General features: G+C 44.9%; 1 protein-coding gene across 1 annotated transcript in view; it reads left to right on the top strand.

The window, feature by feature from the left end:
• The window catches only part of LOC139752356 (uncharacterized), a 471,037-nt gene that overhangs the window by 426,203 nt on the left and 18,520 nt on the right, over nt 1-26,314 (top strand). The window contains exons 2-6 of the mRNA XM_071668308.1: nt 13,173-13,766; nt 16,323-16,632; nt 16,664-16,766; nt 22,682-22,955; nt 24,388-24,573. Coding sequence (XP_071524409.1) covers nt 13,173-13,766; nt 16,323-16,632; nt 16,664-16,766; nt 22,682-22,955; nt 24,388-24,573 — 1,467 coding nt within the window. The remainder of the gene's footprint in view (nt 1-13,172; nt 13,767-16,322; nt 16,633-16,663; nt 16,767-22,681; nt 22,956-24,387; nt 24,574-26,314) is intronic.

The following is a 26,314-nucleotide window of genomic DNA, read 5'->3' as shown; positions in this document are numbered from 1 at the left end:
TATCCCTTTACCGATATATTTGAACCCTATTCCAAAATTTGCTGGACTCTGGCGACAGGATGGGGAATGATTTCGACTCTTAATCCTTTCCCGTCCACAGATTCCAGTAGTGTATCTATAGCTAAATAATGTTTACATTGAGGCTTTCTTTCATCGCGTCTCATCCTCATTACTCTATACATTTACTCGGGTTGAATCTCATCATCCGATTACCAGACTAACTTCGGTGTCTGTCTAGGTCCTCATCGCTTTTCACACCCCCCTCTCATGACCTCTGCATCATCTGTAAACATACTCCTGCAAGTTGTTTACGTACACCAAGAAGAGTAATGGAGCCAGAACAGAGCTATGCGGGTCTGCACTGGTAACCTTAACCCATGTCGATAAGGCTTATCTGACATACGTTCCTTTGTTCCTTTGTGAGTGATCATTGCTGTTGTATGTTAAGGAGAGAGTGTTTTATAAACGGGTCCCCCCCCCCCCCCACACACACACACACACATTTGTCAACCAGCCCCGAGGGAAGGATAAACCACTGGGTTGGAAATAAGTAGGCCGACTGCCGCGCCCGTGATTCGAACCTATGCAGGTCCGATTCTGGGTAGGCCCGTATGTGTGTGCGTGTGTGTGTGTGTGTGTGTGTGTGTGTGTGTATTGGTCTTCCTAGGGTGCCTGGAAGTCTGTTGGATGTTGCCTCTTGTTGTTCACGTTAGTTCAGTGTTGGGTAATTACTTCGTGTGAAGGTGTCTTGCCTTGTAATGTACCACCAGGGTGTCAGTACAGCCATCCTCAACGGTTCATATCACACTCCACGTATCTCAGTATCAACACATCGCCCGAGGCAACACACCAGGGCCAGCAGACACCAGAAGACCACACTAGTGGACCCACTCACCACCCAACTTGCAGTATTTCACAAACACCTTCGGTACTGTAAGTTTATGACGTAACGTTATAGAGTTTATGACGCTAGTGTGAGTTTATGAGAAAGCTCTCTCTCGTCCAGGGATGTGAGGTTTTAAGTTATGGTGGTGTCCATCAGCGAGGGATGGACCTGCACCACACACCACAGCCTTGACGGTCGAGTGAGCTAGGAACACAAGTCACTTCCACTGGTGTTAAGAAAGAGTACGTCTATTCCACTGGTGTTACTTCTCAACACATTCATTCCTTCGAGCATGTGATCTTACAACACGCGCATCCCTCTTAGTAATGTGAATTCATACCTTCTATGTCTCTTCCTGTGATCTAAGGTTCATGCCATAGTTTCGTTATTAATTACGACTTAAGACACACCAGTTTCGTCTGTTGATAAAAAGTAGGGAAACGCAATGTTTCCCTGTGGTGTAAACTTGCAAAACTCTGATTGCTTTTCCGTGGTGTGAACTTCGAAATCACTGGTCTCTTCCTCCTCTGCGGTTCTGACCTACGACACGTGAGTGTCTTCGAGTGTGTGGACTTATGACGTCGGTTCTATAAGCTTGTGTACATCAGTTTCTTGTGGTCGTGTGTGGGGGCTTACAGTGCGTCACACTCTTCAGGTAAACACACCCGTGTTTTCCAAACACTTGAGTCTGATGCGCTTCACGTCTTCCTGTGGTGTGACGTCATGAAACACAGTTACCACTGGCGTTGCTGCATGAAACAGCGGTCTCTTCCCCTACCGTTTTCCAGTGGTTATGTCTTTACGAAACATAGTTTCCGCTGGTGTTGCTGCATGGGACACCAGGATCTTCCAGAGATGTAAGATCATCATTTCAGCCTCTTGTACTGGTACGATTCGTCTTGTGAGATAAAGGCAATGCAGTGCTTTCCAGTCGTGTGGAATTACAAAACGAACCAGTTACTTGCAGTCAGGTAAGCAAGTAAGAAGCCACTCTCATACAGCTGTAGGAACCAACACATTTCGGGTGTGTTTATATGAACACTACAAGTAAGACACCACTCTTTAATGGCTATTGGAACCAACACATTTTGTAGTGTACTTGTATGAACAATAGTCTAAATTGTAACTCTGTTATGTATCTTCGTTATATCTTCATTATAAGCCAAGAGCGCGTCCAGTACAACCAAAGAACAGATCATGAAAAAAAGGTCCGAATTTTCTGTACTGTAATATAGCACCACTGTGAGAGTTTCGAAAATATATTCGAATAACTACCAACTTTATCCTCTGTCTTCCGAAAGCCATGAACTGATAACAGTACAACTACATCAGATATCACAATGGTGGAAATAGTGAAATAAAGCAGTGAGAGGCGTGGCATTCTGTAGCAAGCTAAGACCAATACAAGACATGTGAGCAGCTGAAAGTATCAGAGAAATCTCTCTCTAAAGATAATGGAACCAACAAACTTTTAACGCCGTCAAAGAGAACGCGAGACATCATTACCCAGCCAAAATGAAAATGCTCAGAGTCGATAAATGGCTCCGGTACTCCTCCTAACCAAGTGGGATGATGAGTTTCTGGGGGAGGGGAGGACAGTTCTCGAGCTCTGCAGACGGAGTACGAACCATGAGCACCCGGTCCAAGGCCAGGGTGTTGCCGTGAAGAATCTCTGGGACGACCAACCAAACCACGCTTGAGGGAGGATCCATTTTGGTCCTCCCGGTCCCGCCCTGCTGCTCCCACGGTAGTGACTATGCTCTGACCTGGCCTCCTCCAGAGCAGGAATATTTACGAGAGGCTCCTCAGCCGCCTGTGCCAAGATACGTCAGCTGTATGTCATGACACACCTACGATAGCCAAATATAACAATGACAGTCATCCCCAGCCTTCCATGGTTCTGTTTACCTGTCAGTCGCCAGGAGACACACACACACACACACACACACCAACCACTTGAGGTCTTTTGGAATTCTCTATAACATAACATGCCATTCATTTCCCACAGTAACTGTATTCAAGTGAAATATCATTCCCAGCTTTTTCGTCCACATAGAACACAACACTAAGTCACGTCTCTTCCCCATTGTATAAGACATAGCGTCACATCAGGCTTACAGAGAACAGGCACTTCACGCCTAAAAGAACACAAAATCACTTCACGCTCACTAAGAACACAATACCGCGTTTCATAACGCCTATGTGGAACACGACACCATTGGCTGGCAAGCTAGTATTTTTGTGAGGGCTACAAAATTGTTGGTTCAGTTTACAGCATGAAAACAATGTACTTCAAGAAGGAGCAGAAAAATAAGATAGAATACAGTAAAAGATTATTCAGACTAATCATGAAGTTTCTAGTTTATAAGTTAATACGCCCTTGTACCATCGAAGGTAACACATGAATGATAAACAGTACAAGTTGGATGATACTTCCAGGATGTTTGTTGAGGATTTTCAGTTGAGGAGTTTTGTGAATTTTGAAAGGTAGGACGAGGACGCCAGCGGGAAGGCGAGAGATATTACAGCTGAAAGCTCTGCTACAAAGGCTATAGCAGAAAAAAAAAAAAATGCGTAAAGTACCCCAAATTCAGGGTAATATCAAGACATTTAGAAATTGTGAAACTAAAAAACTATGGTACTTTGTGGTGTGTACGAAGATTCGATAGGTCCAAGCCTAGTAGTTCGGGCTGCTGACAATAACAAACCTTCTGTGGTGTACGATTACCAGCGCAGGTCATGTGTGTGTGTGTTCGAGTGTATGGATTTCCATACATGTGTATGTATGTGTGTTGTGTGATGTGATTTTGACCCAGTGGTGGAGCATCACTGTAAGATTAAGATGTTTGAGGATGGTTATGGTTTTATACAGGGTCTTCCAGGGAAGTTCGATGATAGGCCAGGTAAGCTGTCTGCTTAGGTTTCCAAGAACAAATGAATGACGATGACATAAGGGTCAGGTTCTGGGGGAATCATTCTTAGGTTGAGGAGGTAAAAGCCACGACACAGAGACTGAGGTTATGGACCAAAGGTCTAGGAACTCGCGAATCAAGATAGAAGAGTAACCTACTGAACGACACCATGAAGAAGGCAGTTTATTCAGTCGGAGAGACAACAATCAGGGAAGTGTGTGGTGCTCTGGATGAAAGGCTTATGAAAGCACAAATCATCCAGGATTAATGTGGGGATAAAACTTCAGATCCTTATTAAGATAGAGGCAAAGGAGATGAACGTAGCTTGACTACAGGAGACAGCCGAAAGGTTGGCCACTCCTCGACTGAGAGAGACTGTGCCGAGTGACTTTATCAGATGTAAGTTGGTGTTGATCTTTGAGTCAGAGGAAGAACATCTTCCAAACAAAGACGAAGGAGAAGCATGTCAGAAGTCAGTTGATGTGCAGGACTTGCCAAATGCGGGGCCAAGAGGTAACGATGGATCCGGAGATACAAGCAAGGCATAAAGGGACGGCCACATACCAATCAGACCACCTCTGTTATGGAGATGTGCAGCCAGGAGGTGCTTGAGCAAGTCAGTGAACTTTCTGTAAAGATCGAGCTCAAAGTAGTTTTTGTGATAAGCCGACAAAACCAGGAAGAGCGAAAACGAGCCAAAGAATTCAGGACAAAAATAAAAATAAAAAGAGGAAACAGATAAGACCAAAGGGAAGAACAAAAATTTCACCTTTAGTTCAGGGAAGCTGAGATGCATTGGTAGTACTTACCTCAGGCAAAACATCCTGTATTAGAGATGCATGCTGACTGGCAACAGATGCTAAGGAACTGGAATTCAAGGACCGAATCAGGGAAAGTAATCCTGGTAATCATGAAGGGATGGGGTCCAAAGGAAACATCAGGCATAATCTAGTCAGAGGGGTAGCAAAGAGGGGCAGAAGAGGTAAAAATGGAGGGGAACTGCACTGCTTAATGAGGGACAGCCTTAAATTTAGGAAATATTGATGGATGGTTCATTCAAACAATACGTGCAAAATAAGTCCTGAAGAAAAACGAGCATGGTGGTGCCGATAATCTAAGCATATCCTTCAAAAAAACTGCGGTGACCCAGAGCAACTGTACAGTGATAGTCAATGAGGGAGCAATCTAGATAGTGAGGAACGGAGTGAGACACTCCCTCCCTGGAGAATGATGATGATGATGATTGCATCAGCTCACAAAGAGACCAAAACAAACTCCCGGGTTAATCTGGTAAATATTTGATGAACTTCACTCAGAGTAGATACGAACTAATGTGGCTGGGAACAGGGCGAAAGAGGGCCTCGGTGCGACTACTTTCCTAGCTGAAAATAAGCTACAGGAAAGTGCGTATCTGAAACCTAGGAGTCGACACAGAGCCTAACCTGTCGCCAGACCTCATCACCAGAATCATTAAGGAGACAAGTCTTTAGTTGACAAGAAAGCGACTCGAACTTAAGAACATAGACAAGATAACGTTCGGGAAATTATTCACTACATTATGCTAAACCCAAATTGTGATATACTCCTCAAGTCTGGTAACCGGACTTACAGATATGATCGAGGGAATCCAGAGAAAGACAATCAAGATGGTGCCTTGAACTGATACAGGCTAGCTACAATGAGAAGCAAAACGCTACGGCTTTGAACGCCACGGAGGAGAGTAGAGTTATTGGCGACGTGCGTATCACCGTGATGACGACATTGTGTAAAATGTTGTGACAGAGTAACCAGAGGTCATAACGTAATGAAGGACTTGTTTAGCTCAGGTACGATGAATGGCTGGAGCAGACAAAGGGTGACACTGTAAATACCAGCAGTACACATATGCTTACAGGGTTGCCTGATATGAAACGAAGGTCGAGAGGTATGGCCATACGGATGAAGAAGAACCCCCTTCCCCTTCCCCTCACCTGTGCGTGTAGGTAACTTTTCCAGTGGGTGGCCATAGAGTCTAGAAACATGGGTGATAATGATCATTTATCAAAAACAATGTAGAGTAAATGTTCAGAATGTTCTCCCTCTGAATTAACATAGATCTGAAGGCGATATGTGAAGTGTTGAATTTACCTGATTAAGTAAATTGACAGTATCAGTTCCACACGTTCTCCAGTCAAGATGTTTGAGTCGAGACTGAATCATATCTGCAACGGAGAAGAAAAAAATCATTCAGTATTCTTTTGGGTTCCAGACTACAGAGGGATCCTTTTAAACCTTTATCTTGTACATTATCTTGTACATTATCGTACTTAATACTTAATATGTTCTGCGTTTCCACACCTTGTGGCCATATGGCTACCCTGTAGACTCGTAGGGTGTTTGTGATACACATCGGAACAGGTGGGTGTGAGCAGGAGAACAATAACAGAACTTCTTATGTAAGTCTAGGTATGGATTACAGCCCTGAGGTGCTCAGTGGCTGCTGTCCTGCAAAGGTCGTGCAGACGACACTTCACATGAACCTCTGTATTTATATTGGTATATACATACCATGCTGTGTATATACTAGTAGATAGATAGAGACATAAGCAGTCATGTATATGGATGATGGATAGAGTGAGTTCATGAGGAGTGAAGTGATGAATACATCCCACTGAGAGGGATCCAGTTACCTGTTCGTGGAGGCAGCAGGGTACGCATGGAGATTACTCACGTGCACCATCCCACCCAACTCATGATGCACACTAGTCTGTCATCATCTTCCTCCGCCACGCATCTGGTCCCATCAGCGCCGGCTAATGACTCCTTCAGTCTCACTCCATCACCTGCCCATCCCTCATTCTGATGCATGCCAGTCCAGCGATTCATACCTTCTTCGCCTCCGCCACATGGCAGATCAGTTTATATCCTCTGCAGCGATAGGTCATGAAGCCTCGCTCATTTCAACGTTCATGTGTTGTAGGTACTGGAAGTGTATGAATGAGACCTTCCTTTTTGTAGATGTATTTACATCCATAACCCAGGTTTCCTTGTAGACAGCAAGAGTAAAGTCTCAAAGTCGGCGGCTTGACCCATCGTTCCAGCTGTTATGTAGACGTGTTCCTGAACTTGACTCTCGCAATTGTGTCTCTAAGCTAACTCTCGAAAACAGGTCTCTAATTTGACCCTCTTCGCTGTGTCTCCAGGTCCACCCCACCTAGGCCAACGTCTCCATTTCCCGCTCAAATGTAGGTGTCTTTTAGCAGTACCTGTAGACAATTACTCCAGCAGGAGTCCTGGTGTTACTCCAGGACACCTTTTCCAAGGGCTTCTTGCAGCCCAAACCTGCGTTACACTCAGTAGCAGAGGCATGAGAGATTCCTCTGAAGCCAGAGGCTCCCCGACGAAACTGTATCGTCAACTGACGATGATACAGACTCGGTGAAGGTGATTCTCATTCCCGATACAACCTTAGACAGGCGGAGTCCGGTAACACCCTACGTATATTCACACATATATGATACATTCTGTTTATAGTTTTCATGGTAATGACGAAAGCAGAACATTGTAAAACTAGAATGATTTTAAGAACAACATGACTGTATAATTGAATCTTGTTAACAAAATCAGGTTTCATATGAAGTACCCTAACGTTACAAATCATGATTCGAGAGTCGCCTCGAACTGGTGAACAGTGACGAATATAGTAACACACAAAGTCTTGTCGTGAAATGATCCAATAAATGATTACGTAGACGAAAGGAACATGTATCTCCTCTATTCTCCTGCTGTGATGAGGAGGCATGATGCCTCGTTCATGTCTCCTCTACCCTCCTGCTGAGGTAGGGCATGAAGCCTCGCTCATGTCTCCTCTACTTTCCTGTTGTGGAGATGCGTAAGGCTTCGCACGTCTCCTCTACCCTTTTCTGTGGTAGGGTATGAGGCCATGCTCATCTCTCACCTACCCTCCTGCTGAGGTGGGGCAAGTAGAAGCCTCTCTTCTACCCTCCCGCTGTTTCCATGGCGTAAGCTCACGTTAAACAGTGCCTGTGTTTACCTTTCGTTCATCCTCCTCTCATCCCGCAATTTTCGTTCATCAATCATTCTCCATCTTTACCACCCATCCCACTATTATGCCATCACGGGCAACATTTACAAGTCTATCATCCCTCCTAGCATCACACACTCTTCCACAAAACAGATACTTGGTCTTCCCAGACACCGCCACCCTGTCATCAACCGCAATTCCATATTTTGTCTATACTACATCCAGCCCCCTCATCATGTCTCCGTCGTCCCAGACCTCCCTCGGATGACATCACCTGTAGGCAGAGCAACATAGGATCTGTGGAGTCATCACCGAAGATGATCAGACGATCGAGAACTTTCAAAACCAGGGAACCAAAGCAAACGAATGCCGCTAATCAGAGCACTTGCCAACACTCTTCTTACTGAGGTATGTGTTGTGTGTTAACCACATCACATACATCCGGCAGAACAGTCGCTTGCAAAAGGTCTAAAGGTTCTGTCCTGCCTGCATGTATTCAGAAAACTATCTCACTTACTGGGATGGGTTTCCTTCTCTGCAGCTGTGTTCATTGAGAGAGCGATGAGTGAGGTACATCATGATGTTACACAGGGAAAGCAAAGATGAAGATACTCTCCTGCAAATGGAGCTAATCCATGTTGGAGCAACAGATGATGAGGCTAAGTCAGTCCACTACAAAAGCAAGGATACTGGAGAAATTGTTGAGAAAATTAACATAAATATCATAGGTTCAGTTCTGTTTAACCCCAACGGGAAATACCAAAGTAGGGTAGGTTTGTTGATTCCTTCAAAACAACACGAGATAATTCCCTTCAAGTGTGCTCGACTGACTCATGAAAGAACGTGGGCTGTAACATCTAACAGTTTGGTATACCACGTCTTCACCTGGGAAGCTCAGGTGACCGAGCTACCGGGTCAGGGAACAGCTGCACCGATCAGTGTTTACATTTTGGTGCCAATAATAATTGTTAGAAGCCCTAAAACATGATGTCATGATACTCGAACACCTTTCTCTAAACGGAGACGAAAGTCGTTTGAACCGATTCAAGTCCTTCCCATATGACTAGCCAAGGGAGTTGCGCCTCCGTAAATAATGCTTACATCAGTCCTTGGAATCCATTTACTATTGCTGTTCGTCAGGCAGAAAGAAAAAAGAAGAAAAATATGTAGATCCAGCAGTGTGTGTTGTTGGAGGGCGGTGGAGAAACTCGTTCCTTGGCTGTTGGCAGATTTAGTGGGTGCATTATCTTGCCCGGCCCCAGGACTCCTCTGTGGTTGAGATAATGTTAACTGTTAAGACGCAAATGACCAGCGCAGATATAGGCAGAATATTACAAGTCTAAGACATATTGTATTTAAGCCCTTCCCTGCAATCGTATGTAGCTGAAAATTAGCCAAGAGGTAAAATATTACTGGGAAAACAAAAAAGTGAAACGCAAGGGAATGTAGCCTAGTCGGCATACGGCCACGGCAGCATCGATATGGATCGTTCTCGAAGCTGTCATCCAGTGTTTTCCGTCGCTAACTTGTGGCTGCAAGTGTTGGATTTCACGGTTGTCGGGAGCTAAGGGTCCCTAAGCCAGAACCAACACCATACGTCAAACGCACAATATACAAAGATTGTCTCTCACCTAATATGAAGACCACTGTCAGCGACTGTTTGTGTAATAGAATGAAGCGGAGGAGTAGTTACAACCGCACTATTTTTGGATCACAAAAGAAGCTAGATGCTCTATGCTGCTGCTGCCTCTCGTATTATTATGAAGCTGGCCACTCGCCAGGTTTGGTCCCACACTTTGGTCTGACGAGAGCGCTTCAGACCACAGCCGCAAGAGCATGGTAGGTGACGAAGAAAAAAAAAGAAATAAGTCATTTGATGCGTAATTTAAGTTGAAATGGAAACATGTTTTGGGTCCTTCTGCTTCCATGATTAATTGTGAACGAAAAATAATCGTTTAGTCGTTAGATGTGTTGTATTAGGCAGATGTCCATAAATGAATCCCCTGAATATTAAATGAAGTCTAACCTTTCTGACTCATATTTATCGCATTATCATATTATGATAATACATTTTCATATTAGCAGGAGAGATTGCGTGCATTCAACACAGGACTGATACTCATGCAAGTTGTAGTAGATAGGTCTATCGATAGTTTTAATCTATCACTCGCGTGATTATGTATTAGATTACGTATCCTAATTTTTTTTTTCCCATCATCATGCTCTCTTGGTCACTAGCTGCAGCATTTTGCTCCTAAATACGTAGGTGTATTCCAGGTGGTCGCTACTGCTGCTGCTTGCAAGAATGCTTTTGGACTGTTCTTGTGTGTGTGTGTGTGTGTGTGTGTGTGTGTGTGTGTGTGTGAGCTATACAGGGTATAATCAACTCATGATACTGTTCCGTATTGACGACTTGAAGTATGTCTTCCCTTTTAACATTCTATACCCTCCACAGCAGGTATGTTCCAGTACCTCCCGTCTCTTGATCATACGATTTTCATTTCCGTCTTATTTTCAAGGCTTTTGATTATATATACCTGTCCTGAAATGTCTTTAATGTTTTCTCACATGGGAGCCTAATCGCACTGGACCTAGCCACAATGTGGACTTAGACACAATGTGAACCTAGCCTCATGTGAACCTAGCCACAATGTGAACCAAGCCCCATGGGAACCTAGCCAGAATGTGAACCAAGCCCCATGTGAACCTAGCCCCATGTGAACCTAGCCACATAGAATTCGAAGGCAGGTTTAAATCAACCTTTTACTCGCAGCTTTGTGAACCAGTTATAGTATAACTCAGGGCTGGAATTATAATACTTGCCTCACCTTTTTGACGAACTTGTCCAACTTTTTTTTCAGATTATATATTTTCATCATTGTTTTTTTTATATATTCCCAAAATGGGATGGTTAGTTTCTTCCCAAGTGCATTTGATATTCAACTTTATCATTTCATACTCGTTAAATGAAATTATATAAATGTGAATATAAAGACATATCGTAATATACTATAACATGAACCCTTTTCTCATATATATATATATATATATATTATATATATATATATATATATATATATATATATATATATATATATATATATATATATATATTGAGCCAAAAGAAAATTATGTAGGTATTAAACTAACTTATATACATTTTCGATTTTTACAAATAAAACAATATATATTTACTGCTAAATTGTTGACCTATATCATAGAAATGCTACTGAAAACTAAATTTTATGAGAACCTTTTTCTTTTATTCATACAACAGAAAGAATATCATGCATTATACTGATGTAAATCAGTTTTACACAGTTAAGTGTCAAATAAATGGTATATGTTCTGTGGAACACATCACTGCTTACCTTGTGTTTCTTACAATCTTATCTGAGGGTAAGGGAGGTCTAGGATACATCAAATACATGATATACAGTTGCACGATGACAAGTTGTGCTAACTTCAACACGGGTAACAAACTAATGTAATACAAAGCAAGTTTAACATGTGTTATATATATATATATATATATATATATATATATATATATATATATATATATATATATATATATATATATATATATATATATATGTACAGAACATCCTGTTAACCTTGTTCACTCTCGGCATGAAAAACTTTAGGGCTGGGTCCAGCTGTGCCCCCTGCGAATTCTTATTCTCATGACAGTGAGATACCTCGTTGCAATCCCGAGTACATATTGCAGTCCTCTATGACTGCAAACCAGTTCTTGCAACACTCTACGGAAGGTATGCCCTGCAGGAAACTGTTCCGTTCACTCTCTGCTTGTAGAGGCTGGTAACTGTGGCATACGCTCACATTTCTATAGATATCTTCACATGTCGTACATAATCATAATGACTATATAGAAATTATCTCGCTGAACGTTTGCTCTCAGCCCCCCTACACCAGACTTGGCCTTACTTAAGGTCCGCCCCGGCCCCTTTTGTAACTGTCAGCGTGAAGGTGTTGGGCGAGGCTATAGCGGCAATAGTATAGCCTAAGGAGAGAGGATTCGGTACCCAAGTTTCACTCGCCCTTAATGCTGGCGTATGTCGTCAACGTCTCTCCCCTTTGTGTGTATCGTAATATCAACTCTCTCTCATCTTATCTCCCCAGCATGTGCCTTTTAAGACTGCGTCTCTCCTTCGTTTAACTGGATCGAGTGTTGTCCGACTCAGGCTAGGCTGTAGATAATCATGGTAGTTTGCTCCTCCTGCTGATAGCGAACAGACCAGACGTAAACTTTGTCAACAAAGCTCTTCCCACGCCCTGCAACACTGTATATACTTGACTTGTAAAATTAGTGAGTTCAGAGATAATTCTTTCCAAATATTGTATGTGTAACCGTTCATCTATAACATTTATTGTTCTTCCTCGGATACTTGAAAAGTATCATAACTTTGCTTATTGTAAGTAGTTCATAAGTTATATGCCTTAATACGTAATGTTGTTTAGTGTTGTAGATTTCACTTGCCATGTAAAATGCTGAACGATATATTCAGTGTTGCCCAACCTTGTTACCACTGTACTCACTACGTATCCTATAATGTATTCCAACCAGTGAGGCCCAGCCCCTACCCCTTTTATGCACTTTGTATCCGTTTTTGCGCCACCGCCCACACGACGGGTAGGAGTGCACAATAGAAGAGCCACTCACGGGGCAAAAATCAATCATTCATTTGACGAAGCTGTATCGTCAGTGGACGGAAAGGAGTATAAGTCATGTCGAGGACCGTCATTCTTTAATAATGTCCATCTTTTCCTTTGCTCCATAGTAAGGTCCTGGGGTTGCCTAAACTAATAACTACACTGACAGATCATCTTCAGGCTGTAATGACATGAAAAGCACTAAACACACGCCCTGTTAACTCACTCTTACATTGGACATCACCAGACATACATCCATTTAAAACTACACTCTCCAGACAAGTACGAGTCATACTTTCTTGTCTGCGTTCTTGACATCACCCATTTCTATCACATGATAATCATCATTAGTCATATTACAAAATGCAATTTCCACACTAAAGATACTGAACGTTCGCCTACTCCTGCATCATTCTACACTCACCACACCTAAACAAACACACATCACCACACCGCTTGAAGAGTGGCCTTACCCACTGTCCGTGGTTAGGTTCCCGATCACTATGGAAGCCTCAACCAAAAATGCTGATCTGTTGCCCTTATCACCACATCACACTTGCAGAATGAGGAAATTGGGTGGAATTCAGTGGTACCACTATGCTATTATACTGTTGCTTCATGAGACTTACGATCCAGCCACATGTATGACCTTTGCTCTCTTGCCTTTGCCCCACAGGACTACTGGGCCGAGGTCTCCTCGCTGCGGCGTGACCTGCTCTTCTGCCAGCTGGGCTCCACCGAGCTCCCACTTGGGTTTGATTTGGACGTGGAGGCCGCCCTGACTTCGCCCTCTTCCGCACTGCCTCTGCCTCCCGCAGCCCTGCCTCTAGTCGCCACCACCGCCTCCGCCGTTACCACGACAAGCGCCGGGGACTCGAGATCTTCGAGAACTCCTCCAGCCGCCGATAACCCCTCCTCGTTCCCGTCACCATCAAGTGGTTCACCCTCCGCTTCCACCTCTTCAACTTGGCCATCCTCACGTCCATCTTCTTCCCCCTCACCAATAACCACTTCACGTTCATCTGGTTCCCCTCCCTCCCTCTCTCCGTCCATCGCTAAGGCATCCTCCTCTCGACCGGTGAGTGAAGATCAACAAATGTTGGGAGACACTCCGGATGACCTACTCCCCCGACGGGGATACGTGAGTGTGAAGACCTCGCAGGGGTCTGAGGAAAAGGACAGAAAACCCACACGCAACCCGGACCAACCCCTGGTGGCCGACCAGTCAGCCTCAGAACTCACGACCGCCGACCTGGATATCACCGATAAGGTAATGACCACTGATAATGTGTCAGGGTGGGGTGGGGGGGATGCTGTTTCATGTGTGGCGGGGTGGCGACGGGAATGAATGAAGGCACCACGCATGGATATGTACATGTGTATATTTGTATATGTCTGTGTATGTATATATATGTATAAATGCGTGTAGGCGTTTATGTATATAAATGTGTATGTGGGTGGGTTGGGCCATTCCTCGTCTGTTTCCTTGCGCTACCTCGCTAACGCGGGAGACGGCGGTTAAGTATAATAGATGAATAAATAGATTTATCCCTAACAGGGACATGCATTAGTGTTAAGTGTACAGTAGTATCTTATATATATGCTAGAACAAGGAAAAGAATCCAGAGAATTCAGACTTGTGAACTGAATATAAGACAATATATCAAAGGAACTGGGAAATGAATATACATGGGAGAGACAAACATGGGAGGAGGTTTGTAATATCATGACGCCCGGCCTGACAGACAAACACTGTAGAGCCAGCAGCTCACTGTCAGGAAACACTCACCAAATAATCGCACTGCCTAGATATGTATCAATTATTATCATGAAATTATTGTGTTTGCTTTATAATCACTTTCCACCCAGAGGAGCAGATGGAAGGTTGCTTACTCGAACCGTCCTTTAGGTGAAGGGAGTTTATGATTTAATTCACCTGACAAGCAGCCAGAGAAGTGTGTACAAAATACTATAAGGAAAATCATAATGGGAATAAAGATGTAAGATGAAGGATGAAAAGGTATTCTGGGGAGATAATATGAAATGTATAGAAGTGAGAAATGGAGGTCAGATTCATAAAACACGAAATGAAATATAAAAGCTTTTTAACACGTGGATGCAAAAGGATTCTTACAGAGAGAAACTTGCAGTATTTTAGAGGGAATTATATAAGTGTAGGATTGAGCTGACCGCTGAAGGAGGTGTGAGGAATGCGGTGGTGTTTGCTAAGGACGTTGATAGTCCGGTGTGAGAGAAGGAAGTCTCGAAGAGGTGAGCAAATAAGATAAGACAGTTCCGGCTTTATGAACACACACGTTAGAAGAGAGGATACGGTGGAGTAAAAATAGTACTGTAAAGGAGAAGGTGAGTTGATCAGTGCTACAGATTGTGGGACGCGTAGATGTAGCTGTAGAAGGAATGGTGTTAGAAAGTTTCCACCAGCTGGCAGGAAATGTCGTCGTAACTGTCTGAATTCGTGGGAACCTGACCGAGTTGATGAGAGGATCATGTTGCTTGCGACTAGTGAGCTGCAAAACACACAGTAAAGCATACCTTGCTCACGTCCGAACACTGCTTGTTGACAGTTATGTATGTAAACGCTGCTATCTGCGACAGATATGTGATCTGATGGTTCCTTTCCTCTCTCCATTGTCCATTATCAGATGATTCGAAATTATCGTAAAACAAGTTTGTTTTCTTTTTCAAAGGAAGACCATGTGAAGCTACTTTTTTGGGTCATTCTGTACCCTTCTGAAATACCAGTACTTATATTTTTTCCAAAGTTGCAAGCTTGAGCGCAACCTCTCCCCTTCATTTTCAGTCTTACCCAACACTTGTGGCATCACATGGTTACTTATCAGTAATCTTTTATGTCGTTTTGTATATTACGAAAGTGTGAAAAATAATAAGATTTTTGTTATTCAAAATGTAAAGTAAACTTATATATGCAAGCTTTTTCAGTACGCAGCTCCTCAAACAATTCATCATTTCCATTCACCTTACTGAATACCACATCTCCTCAAATTGTACCCTCGAATGCCACGTTACCCACTTTCGTATTGAAATCATCCACCAATAATACCCGATCTTTCGCACAAAAACTGCTGACACACCCACTCAGCTGCTCCCAAAACACTTGCCATTCTTCGTCGTCCTGCTCGAGCGCAGGTGCATAAGCCCTAAAAGTAATCACTCCACTTCTCGTATTCCACTTTCATTTTGACCCACATCAGTCTGGAGCTCACTTTCTTTCACTCTCTCACACATTCCCACAGCTCCTCCTTCGGCAGCAGTGCTACCCCATCCTTAGCTCTAACCCTCACACTACTCTCTGACTTTACTCCCTAAGGCGTTGTGAATTTCCTGCTTATCTTCATCTTGCCAGTCTGAACTGTTTTACCTGAAGCAAAAACCACATAACTGAGGGAGAATTATGGGTCACATTGGTGGTCATGAGCGTGTGTGTGTGTGTGTGTGTGTGTGAGGTGCACGGCAACAACCCAGATGTCTGGCTGCCTCGGTTGTCCAAGTGGCTGAATGCACCAATCACATCGAGTTGTCTATGGTTGTTGAATCACATCTCAGAATCATTCGACTTAAACAATGTTACGCTAAACTCAGGGTGAAGATCTGACCCAAAATACAATATCCTCAACTTAACTGCTGGTTACAGCAACCTGTACGGAGCAATGCATACTTTAGAACCAGTTAGAACTGATGAAAACTGTTGCTGTTTCCTTGATTTTCTTATCAGGTTTTTAATCACTTGTTTTCCTGTATGTACAACTGACCATACAAACAGTTTATAAAGTTTTGTTCCCGTCAGGAGTACGTTGCCCTGCTGGAGCGGCAGCTACGGGATCTAAGGGCGCGAGTCAACGCCTGCAGGTCCTGTTTGCTGCCGCCGCAGAAGAAGCTGCCAACCTGCGGCGGCGGTAGGGCCTGGAGGGACTACCGCCGCAGGCGACGACTCCTCCGTCGCAAGGAACGCGAGCAGCGGCGGGAGCGGCGCCGTCAGGAGAGACGCCAGGGGAACGCCACGAATGAGACTTCGTCAGGCACGACCACCACCCCCACACCGCAAGCAGCAAACATTACTACAACCACCCCCGCACCCCACAACGCCAGTACCACACCTGCCCCAAACGCCACCACAACACCCCAGAACAACCTCACTACCGCACCACCCACCCACCACCACGCCCACCACCACGCCCACCAGAGAGGTGGAGAACGACAGTGACACCGTATTGGCCGACGTGGCATACAGGTGTGTGACCCCCAGCCTGGTGACAGGTGTGTGTGACCCCAGCCTGGTGACAGGTGTGTGACCCCAGCCTTATGACAGGTGTGTGACCCCACCCTGGTGACAGGTTGTGACCTCAGCCTGGTGATAGGTGTGTGACCTCAGCCTGGTGACAGATGTGTGTCCCCAGCCTGGTGACAGGTGTGTGACCCCAGCTTGGTGATAGATGTGTGACCCCAGCCTGGTGACAGGTGTGTGACCCCAGCCTAGTGACAGGTGTGTGACCTCAGCCTGGTAACAGATGTGTGACCCCAGCTTGGCGATAGATGTGTGACCCCAGCTTGGCGATAGATGTGTGACCCCAGCCTGGTAACAGATGTGTGACCCCAGCTTGGCGATAGATGTGTGACCCCAGCTTGGCGATAGATGTGTGACCCCAGCCTGGTGACAGGTGTGTGACCCCAGCCTAGTGACAGGTGTGTACCTCAGCCTGGTGACAGGTGTGTGACCCCAGCTTGGCGATAGATGTGTGACCCCAGCCTGGTGATAGGTGTGTGACCTCAGCCTGGTGACAGGTGTGTGACCCCAGCCTGGTGACAGGTGTGTGACCCCAGCCTGGTGACAGGTGTGTGACCCCAGCCTGGTGACAGGTGTGTGACCCCAGCCTGGTGACAGGTGTGTGACCCCAGCTTGGCGATAGATGTGTGACCCCAGCCTGGTGACAGGTGTGTGACCCCAGCCTGGTGACAGGTGTGTGACCCCCAGCTTGGTGATAGATGCATGACCTCAACCTTGTGATAGGTTTGTGACTGCCATGAAAACATGGTGATAGATTGGGATTTTCATTCTTGCCACGGATCCCCATCGGATATCACTGATCCCAGCGTGCGTAAACCAGTCATCGTTAGTAATCACAGATACACACACATACAGTAAGTGTATGTATACTAGATACATTCAGAGAGAGTAGGAGAATTTAACCATCACAGTCAAGCAACTTTCTAGTACATGTGTGTGTGTGTGTGTGTGTATCTAGTAAAGGGCATGAAACACTGAATTCTGACACACTCTCACCGATCCACTGGGGTTTGTAACATTCTTACGACCTGTCACGTTACAAGGTGTTAAGCAAGAGTATCGAACAATCAAGTTCTGGGATGACTCATCCATGATCCTATGGCAAGTCCTGGTGTTTGCGTGTCAGAATTAAGTTCGCTTCACGTTCCCCGGCACTTTTACTTTCATGTTACAGTGACTGTTCGACAGTTATTCGCTTCACAATGTTATCACTGTTAGAGATTAGTCGTACTGAACGTCATGATGTTATCGCCTTGGTGCACGTATAGGCTAGCTCGCAACTGTCCTTGTGTGACTGAGACTTGAGGGCCGGGGGACGAAAGTCAGGCACCTGCCACCTGCAGCCCTCTCCCCTCCCTCAGGGCCACCTGCAGCCCTCTCCCCTCCTTCAGGACCATCTGCAGCCCTCTGCCCTCCCTCAGAGCCACCTGCAGCTCTCTGCCCTCCCTCAGGGCCATCTGCAGCCCTCGGCCCTCCCTCAAGCCCATCTGCAGTCCTCTGCCATCTCTCAGGGCCACCTGTAGGGGACAAGTGGCCACTAGTGTTTACAGACACTGCTCGCGGCCACGTCTTCGCGCCGTTGCCACGGGTCACAGAGGTGGCGCTGTTATCCTCATTCCGGTTTGCTGACAGTAACTGACCCATCACGACCGTTCATTGGCGTTAGAACTACAGATGCACCGGGGTTCGAACTGTTCAGGTTTGACTGTAGCCTCAGCCCGGCGATACGGCCTGAGTCTTATCGGTGCACCGGGAGCAGTAAAGTAGCTCGCTCGCACGAGTTGATGGGTTGTTTATTGGCGCGTCTCCAGCGGCGTCGATGGGGAAAGCGTTCTCCTGCGGTGATGAGAATGTGTGACCTTCCTCCAGCCTGGTGATCATGCATGACTCGGCGTGGTGAGAGGTGCATGACTCGGTGTAGTGAGAGGTGCGTGACTGCGTGGTGATGGGAAGGTATGTTAGCTTATTTGAAAACTGCTCTTTTCGGCATCTTATTCTTCTCTCACTCGACCTTGGATGATCCGGGTCTGGTCCTCCCTAACCATCCACCTCCCCCTCACAGTGAGCTCATGTCCTTCCCCACGTCTTGGCTGCTCATGATCTGCCGCGGTCTTCGCTCAGCCACAGGCGGATAAGTCGTAAGGCCTTGACGACGTGCCTTCATAATCCTTCGAGACCTGAGGGAGTGGGCCTTTGAGGGTAGCTCCGATCCTTGCTCGTCAATTTCGTCTTCGTCAAAAGTCCTTAAAGTTTCCAGTACGACAGGTGTGATCTTCCTGTCTTTGGGATTTACGTGGATCGTTTGCAGTGATCCTAAACGTCTTTAAAGCATCTGACACAGTGTGGTACAAGTCTCTGTATATTTAACTTCCTTTTTGTTTATACTCTAATGCACGGCATCCTTTTCCACTGTGGTCGCCGTTGATGGAGCAACGTCTCCTTCATAACTTGTCGACATTGGCGTCCCTCAAGTTGCGTCCTAGCGCCTACGCTGTTTCTTCTCTCCGCAAGTGATCTCTCTTCAGCCTCGAACCCTACTCGCTCCTATTCTGATGATTCGACTCCATATACTTCAGCTCACCTTCGCTTCCAACCTCATTCTGATATGATTTCTTTATCTTGTTCTGAACTTGCTAAATTTCTTTTGATTAGGACCTGTGCAGCATAGCAAACTGGTTTGATTCAGCAGAGCAAAAGCAGTTTCTATCTATAACTCTTCCTAGTTTTCACTTCAGTCATATTTTCACATTTTAGAACTGCAGTTCAACCGTACAATAACGGAAAACAAGTTGGATGTGACCATATCCTCCTCTCTGTCCTGGACTCCCCATGTGATGAACGCAACAAAATCTGCTTCTAAGAGGCGAGGATTTTTGTGTAGGACCCACAGTAGTTTTTCTTGGAGCGACTTATTCATGTCAGCGTGGGTGTAGGTCGCCCCAGTATAGTGTTACTCCTCTGGGGAGGCTCTTCCTCCACTACTTCTCAGCTTAGCCAGAGTGGAATCAAATGCCTCTTGTCTTATCAACTCTCTTGCAGTCAACTCTTTTGAACCATCTCTCTCTCTCTCTCTCTCTCTCTCTCTCTCTCTCTCTCTCTCTCTCTCTCTCTCTCTCTCTCTCTCTCTCTCTCTCTCTCTCTCTCTCCTGTCTATCTATTTATCTCATATGTAGGCCTCTGCTTCCTGTAGCATCTGTGTGGAGACCAGCTACACAAGGACACATAAGACACTCGAAGTAGTTCTTGCTGTATTATCTTCTGGCAATTAATATCCCATCACTCATCCGGGATGACCGTGTCTGAGGCATGAATTTGTTCGCACCATGTCGGCTTGGCGACACACGACACAAAGCCTTATGACAAGTCTCTGCCTCCCCACTTCCCTGTGTGACCCTTAACCCGGTGACAGATGCGTCACACTGGAGACAGGACGTCACACGGGTCCTAAAGTGACGGGCAGCTGCACATGTGACGAGATTTTGCTGGAGCGATATCGGTTTGCCGAGCAAAACCTCTTAGTCTTGCTCCCCGCCAGACTCGTCAAATGGCTGACCGAAATTCAGATGAGATGTTGAGTATATAGAAATGAAAACTATATATATATATATATATATATATATATATATATATATATATATATATATATATATATGTATATATATATATATATATATATATATATATATATATATATATATATATATATATATATATATATATATATATATGTATATATATATATATATATATATATATATATATATATATATATATATATATGTATATATATATATATATATATATATATATATATATATATATATATATATATATATATATATATATGAACAAAGAAAATATCCGAATGTTACCTAAACCACTGGTATGCTTTTAGTGGCATACTAATATTATTATTCTTTTATTTTAGTTTTTGTTTTGACTACCCTTTACCGTCAGATGAAAACAAACATGGCTGACCTCGGACACACCCTTCGGCAAGTTCCGTGAAGCTCACCGTCCGCTCACGCTCTGATAGTAAGAACGAGGCCCCATCACGTTTCATGGGACCACACACATGAAGTGTTTTAGTAAGGTCAGCATCATATTGGAACGAGCTTTGTTTACAGAAGGCGCTGCAGTGGGGCTGCTCGAAATATGGTGAGCGGTTGCGCGGGAGTTCTTGCTGCTGGGTTTTTGCTCTGTGTTTCGTGAGTGGCTCGAGATAGGAGAAGATCATGTGACTTTACTCTTAAGTCTTGGAGCGGGCAAGTGACCCCAGCCTGTTCAGAAGCGTGTGATCCTTACCCGAGTGATGTATGGGAGATCCTTGGCATGGTGAGGGGTTGGTTAGAAACTGCCTCTTATAAAATGTGCATGACCCCCCCCCCCCCAGCAGGCGTGAGGACCAGCTTGGTGAAGTGTGTGTGAGGCCTGGTGACCGGTATGTGAACCCTAGCCTGGTAGCAGGTGCATGAGTCCAACCCCATTAGCACATGTGATGCTCACACTGTCGTTGACAGGTGCGTGACGTCCACCTGATGACAGATGTGTAACCTTGAGTCTGGTGACAGATGTGTGACCTTGAGTCTGGTGACAGCTGTGTAACCTTGAGTCTGGTGAGAGATGTGTGTCCTTGAGTCTGGCGACAGCTGTGTAACCTTGAACCTGATGAAAGGATATACCCCTGTGCTTGATGACAGGTGTGTAAGCTTGAACCTGATGAAAGGGTATACCCTTAAGCTTGAGGCTTAATGACAGATGTGTAAGCTTGAACCTGATGAAAGGATATACCCCTATGCTTGATGACAAATGTGTGACCTTGAGGCTGATGACAGATGTGTAAGCTTGAACCTGATGAAAGGATATACCCCTAAGCTTGATGACAGATGTGTGACCGTAGTAACAAAAGCGTTATCCCCAGTCTGGTGACAGATCTGTCTGATCTCCAGCCAGCGACAGCTACACAGTTTGAAGACAGGTGTGCACTTCCCAGACTAATAGCAGCTGTGTGACCCTCAGGCTAGTGTCATATTTGACCTCGACCAGTTACAGGTGTGTGACCTCGGTCTGGTGACACGTGTGTGACCCTTTTGCCTAATGACTATCCTTTAAGGTGGGAGCAACAGAGTGCCAGTCTTCCCCTGATATATTGTGTTTGAGTGTAAGGATTACATTCCCACTGTAACATAAGTACACCACCGCCCTCAAGTCGAGTTGCCCGCATCAGAAAATTATCTTACTACGCAGACAGTGCACATGATCATGCCAAACTTTAATACGTTTTCATGTTCGATGCTAATTCCCAAATATATCAGTATTATATTTCAGTGTAAGTTTTTTTTTCAGTGTAAGTTTTAATTTTCAGTGTAAGTTTTAATGATGAATATTTTCTGTTTTCCCCCACAATACCATTGCATCACTCACCCCATCCACTTACCATCCTGCTTCCTTGAACAATACTCGCCTCACAAACTCTCTTCCTCTCCATAACCAACACGCACACCTTGCCTTTTCACTACCATCTTATCTCTCTGTTCCGACCATCCCTTCATCCCTACCATTCCCTTCCTACCGCCTCATCTCCCTCCAAATATCAATTATCCCCTGTCATCCTCTTCCTTCCCACTTATACTTCCTGATCGCTTCATATCCTCTCTTTGCTTCCTGTTCTCTTTATCTAATGATTCTCCCTCTGCTTTTCCCTCTTCTCCCTGACTTGTGTTCTCTCATCTCCCGACTGCCACTTCTCCTCTGTTATTGACTTATCTGAATCCTATGTCCGTTCATGACTACCCCGCTTCCTCTGACTATCCATCATCATCTACCATCTCCTCCCACTTCCTCACCCTCACCTCGTACAGCAACCCCAAGATAGACAGCAAAAGAGCTCGCGAGACTCACCGTATGAGCACAGACTTCCGGCGCGGGTTCAACCAGAAAATCTCGCGGATGGACGAGGCGCTGATGCAGTTCACAGACACCCAGGCCGCCTTCTGCAAGGAGCTGCGGGACAACTTGGGAGGAAGACTGGGCAAGCGAGGCCAGGAGCTGGAGGCGCTGTCTGAACAGATCGCGGCGTTGGTCAGGACCTCCACCGACCAGATCACTGCCTTGGAGAAGGTGGCGTCAGACCAGGTACACACCCTACCAGGAGAGGGAGGGAGACCCAGGTGTGTGTGTGTGTGTGTAATTGTCTATTCATAATGTACGGGGAGGGAGTCCTGTACTCAAGTGGCCCTATCTCCTGAATTTTCCCCAGTCATACCACTTTTTAAACTTATGTATGTTGTTTGCATTTACAGTTTCCTCGTGCAGTTTATTCAATGTGTGTGTGTGTGTGTGTGTGTGTGACGGAGAGGATATACCATTACCTACGTCGAGATTTTCCCTGAAACAGTGTATCCCTCACCTCGTATCTTACTTGTGTTATGGTTTTCTTCTGCCGCTTCACTTCTTTTGTAATTTCTTGTTCTTGGTGGCTCGGGATCTTTACTTGACCATCCCTCGAATTTTCTTTTCGAGGTTTCATTGATTACTTCAGAAGTGTTCCTAATTTCACTGAGTAAAATAAGTTTTTCCATCAATCCTGCATTGCATTCGTGTATATTTGTTTGCTATATTAGGAATGTTCCCAGGAACATTTGCAGCTTTGATAACCCCAGCTCTTTCTACATGTAGGGTATTTAGTTCCTATGCATTTTTTCATGTTGCTATGTATAAGAAAAACGTAAACCTTTCATTTCTTGTGCAAGATTGTTCTGAAACAAACTCCGTTACCCTTTCGCGGCAGTGCAAGTGTTCCAAATCTTCAATGTTGCTTATGAATACTACCAGATTCTTGCTAGCTTACTCATTTCGTTTTGTGTAGTTAACGACCGTAGAACGCCGCAATGTTCAGTTTTTCTTCTTATCCATACAGTGAGCATTTCCATCATCAACTTCTTATGTGTCTTAGTGAAAGTTTTTTTTATCATCATCCTACTTGGCTCGACAGGACTATCTTATCAGTATGATCCGTGAAACGTAAATGTAAGGATGGTTCTGAGACTTTTATTGTTCTCATTTTCGATTTTCTCTCCCTGTTGGTCCTCTGTTGTGTATCACAGGTAGAGTTTTAGCCGTTCCATTACTTATAAAATTCCATTAGATTCTCCTCTGCCTGTTTGTAGATTATATCACATTCTTTCTACTTGTTCTCTTTCGTCTTGCATGTTATTGGCACTGGTGTCATCTGCAGCGCATCTGTGTATACTCTCTCTTCCACCGAAATCATTATAAACAACACTACTTACTCCCTGTGGTGCATCAGACGGGACTGATTCTTCGTCACAAGTGGATCTGGCTTGAACTGTCTATCTACTAGGAATGTCTCTGTCCATCTGTTTTGTTATGAATGTCTCTGTCCGTCTTTCTTATTCTAACCTTGATATTTGGTGTGTGTGTGTGTGAGAGAGAGAGAGAGAGAGAGAGAGAGAGAGAGAGAGAGAGAGAGAGAGAGAGATTAACTTCCCGTAACACGAGTGCGGACGAACTGATCCCCCCCCCCTCACGTGTCCCACCCCGGCAGCTGTACGCGGGTCAGGCGAGCATAGAGAAGAGCATGGCCATCACGCAGGCCATCCGTGACTCCCAGCTGCGGGCCATCCAGAACTACCACAAGCAGACCTTCCTCCCCGCCGCTGCTGCCATCGCCACCATCCTCACCGACCAGGCCTCCGCCGCCACCTCCATGGGCGTCGAACTCATCACCAAGGTCAGAGAGACGCGTCAGCGCGGTAGGATTCGTCGCCAAAGTTAAGAAGGCATTATCAGGAGGGGGTCGGATTAATGTTACGTTGCATCGAGGACGGGATGGGTTTCATCGCCAGGGTCAGAGCGACAGGTCATGAGTTCGCTATGGTCAGTACGACCAGTTAGGAGGGTATGAGGAATAGCCATCGTGAGTTACGTCAAGGAGTAAGTCGGGTTCAGTTACCTAAAATCAGGTCAGCACGCCAGAAGAAATGGAATTCATCATGTTAGAGAGAAGTGGTCAGGGTACGGGGCGAGGGTACCGCTTAGGTGTGGAGGAGGAGGAGGAGGAAGATCGGGAGGTCGGGTTTATCACTCAGGTCAGGAAAATGCATCACTACACGCACGACTGATGACCAAGGTAAGCGCATCAGGTCGTGAAAGATAACAAGTCATCACCGAGTTGAAGACGACATGGAGAAGGTAAAACTCATCACAAATTGTTCAAGAGAAAGGTAGGAAGGGGAGACTATATCATCAGGGGAAGACGAGGGTTTGAACACATTACTCAAGGCTAAGATGATCAGAGCAGGGGGTGAGGTGGCGAGCTAAACCCTAGGGAACTTGGATGTCTCTGTCACTTGTCAGGGTTGGGATTCGGGAAGCCATCCCAGCAAAATTTATTTTCCTTCAAATGATGCCTACATCCCGCTTGATCTATCACATGTAATCAGGAACGTAACGTATAATAGAATGATAGATGGATAAAAAGGAAGACTTAGCCGACCATGAAACTTAGCAGAGCAGAACTTATTACCTGACGTAAGAGAGAACTCATCAGTTGTCGGTAAGGATAGAGGTAGTCAGTCAACACACACACACACACACACACACACAGTCATGATATACGGTCAGCATAAGATGCGGTAAAGTAACTAAAAGTTCAGGTCCTGATAAGGTTTATCTGAGAGAACTGAAAAAAAGCCGAAAATGAGACTGTGAAGCAATATGAACTGTAAAAAAGTTTCAGACGACTGGAAGTTTCCCAATGTAACACCGATATTTAAAAAAAAATAGTAATAAGACCTTTCATCGCCGTATTAATTTGACGTCTGTAGTATGCAACTGTAAGGAAAAAAAAACCACGCGAAACGAAGTTAGCAGACCATTTACAGGATCATCATTTCAGTAACGATCCGCGGTATGGCTTTCGACGCAATGTTCACGTTCATGTCATCCTAGGTTGTCAGAAAGCATTTAATGATATTGTCCTTCATCAAAGATTAGATACAAAAGTTGTGTCACACTGTCCAGATGGTGTTGTACTGGCCGGAAAGGAGTGGTAGTTGTGATCAGCCGCATAGCTGCGAAATGGAATGAGGTAACAAGTGGCGTGCCACAGGGATCATCCTTAGCACTCATTCTCTTCATCATATATGTTACTAACGGTGATGTAGCTATGATATAAAGCATCAAAATTCGCAGGAGACACCGCACTGGGATACCACACCAGATTGTGAACGTCTATAGCTTGGGTTTGCAGATGGCAGTTGATTACATTTCGAATTTTCATATATCCACAGGAAAAATGAAATATGATCTGATTTCTCACGAGCTACAAAAAGCAAATGAGAAAAACGTAGGGTGTGATTATCACCTGTGACCGAACGCCGGTTAGCAGGGAGCAAACACGAATAAAAATAAGTGAACGTAATATAAGGTCTCAGTTTATGTAAAGTTTATATAAAGTTAATCCTTTGTAT

The sequence above is a fragment of the Panulirus ornatus genome, chromosome 2 (genome assembly GCF_036320965.1).
Source record: "Panulirus ornatus isolate Po-2019 chromosome 2, ASM3632096v1, whole genome shotgun sequence".
Taxonomy (NCBI): domain Eukaryota; kingdom Metazoa; phylum Arthropoda; class Malacostraca; order Decapoda; family Palinuridae; genus Panulirus; species Panulirus ornatus.
This window is presented reverse-complemented; position numbering and strand designations above follow the sequence as displayed.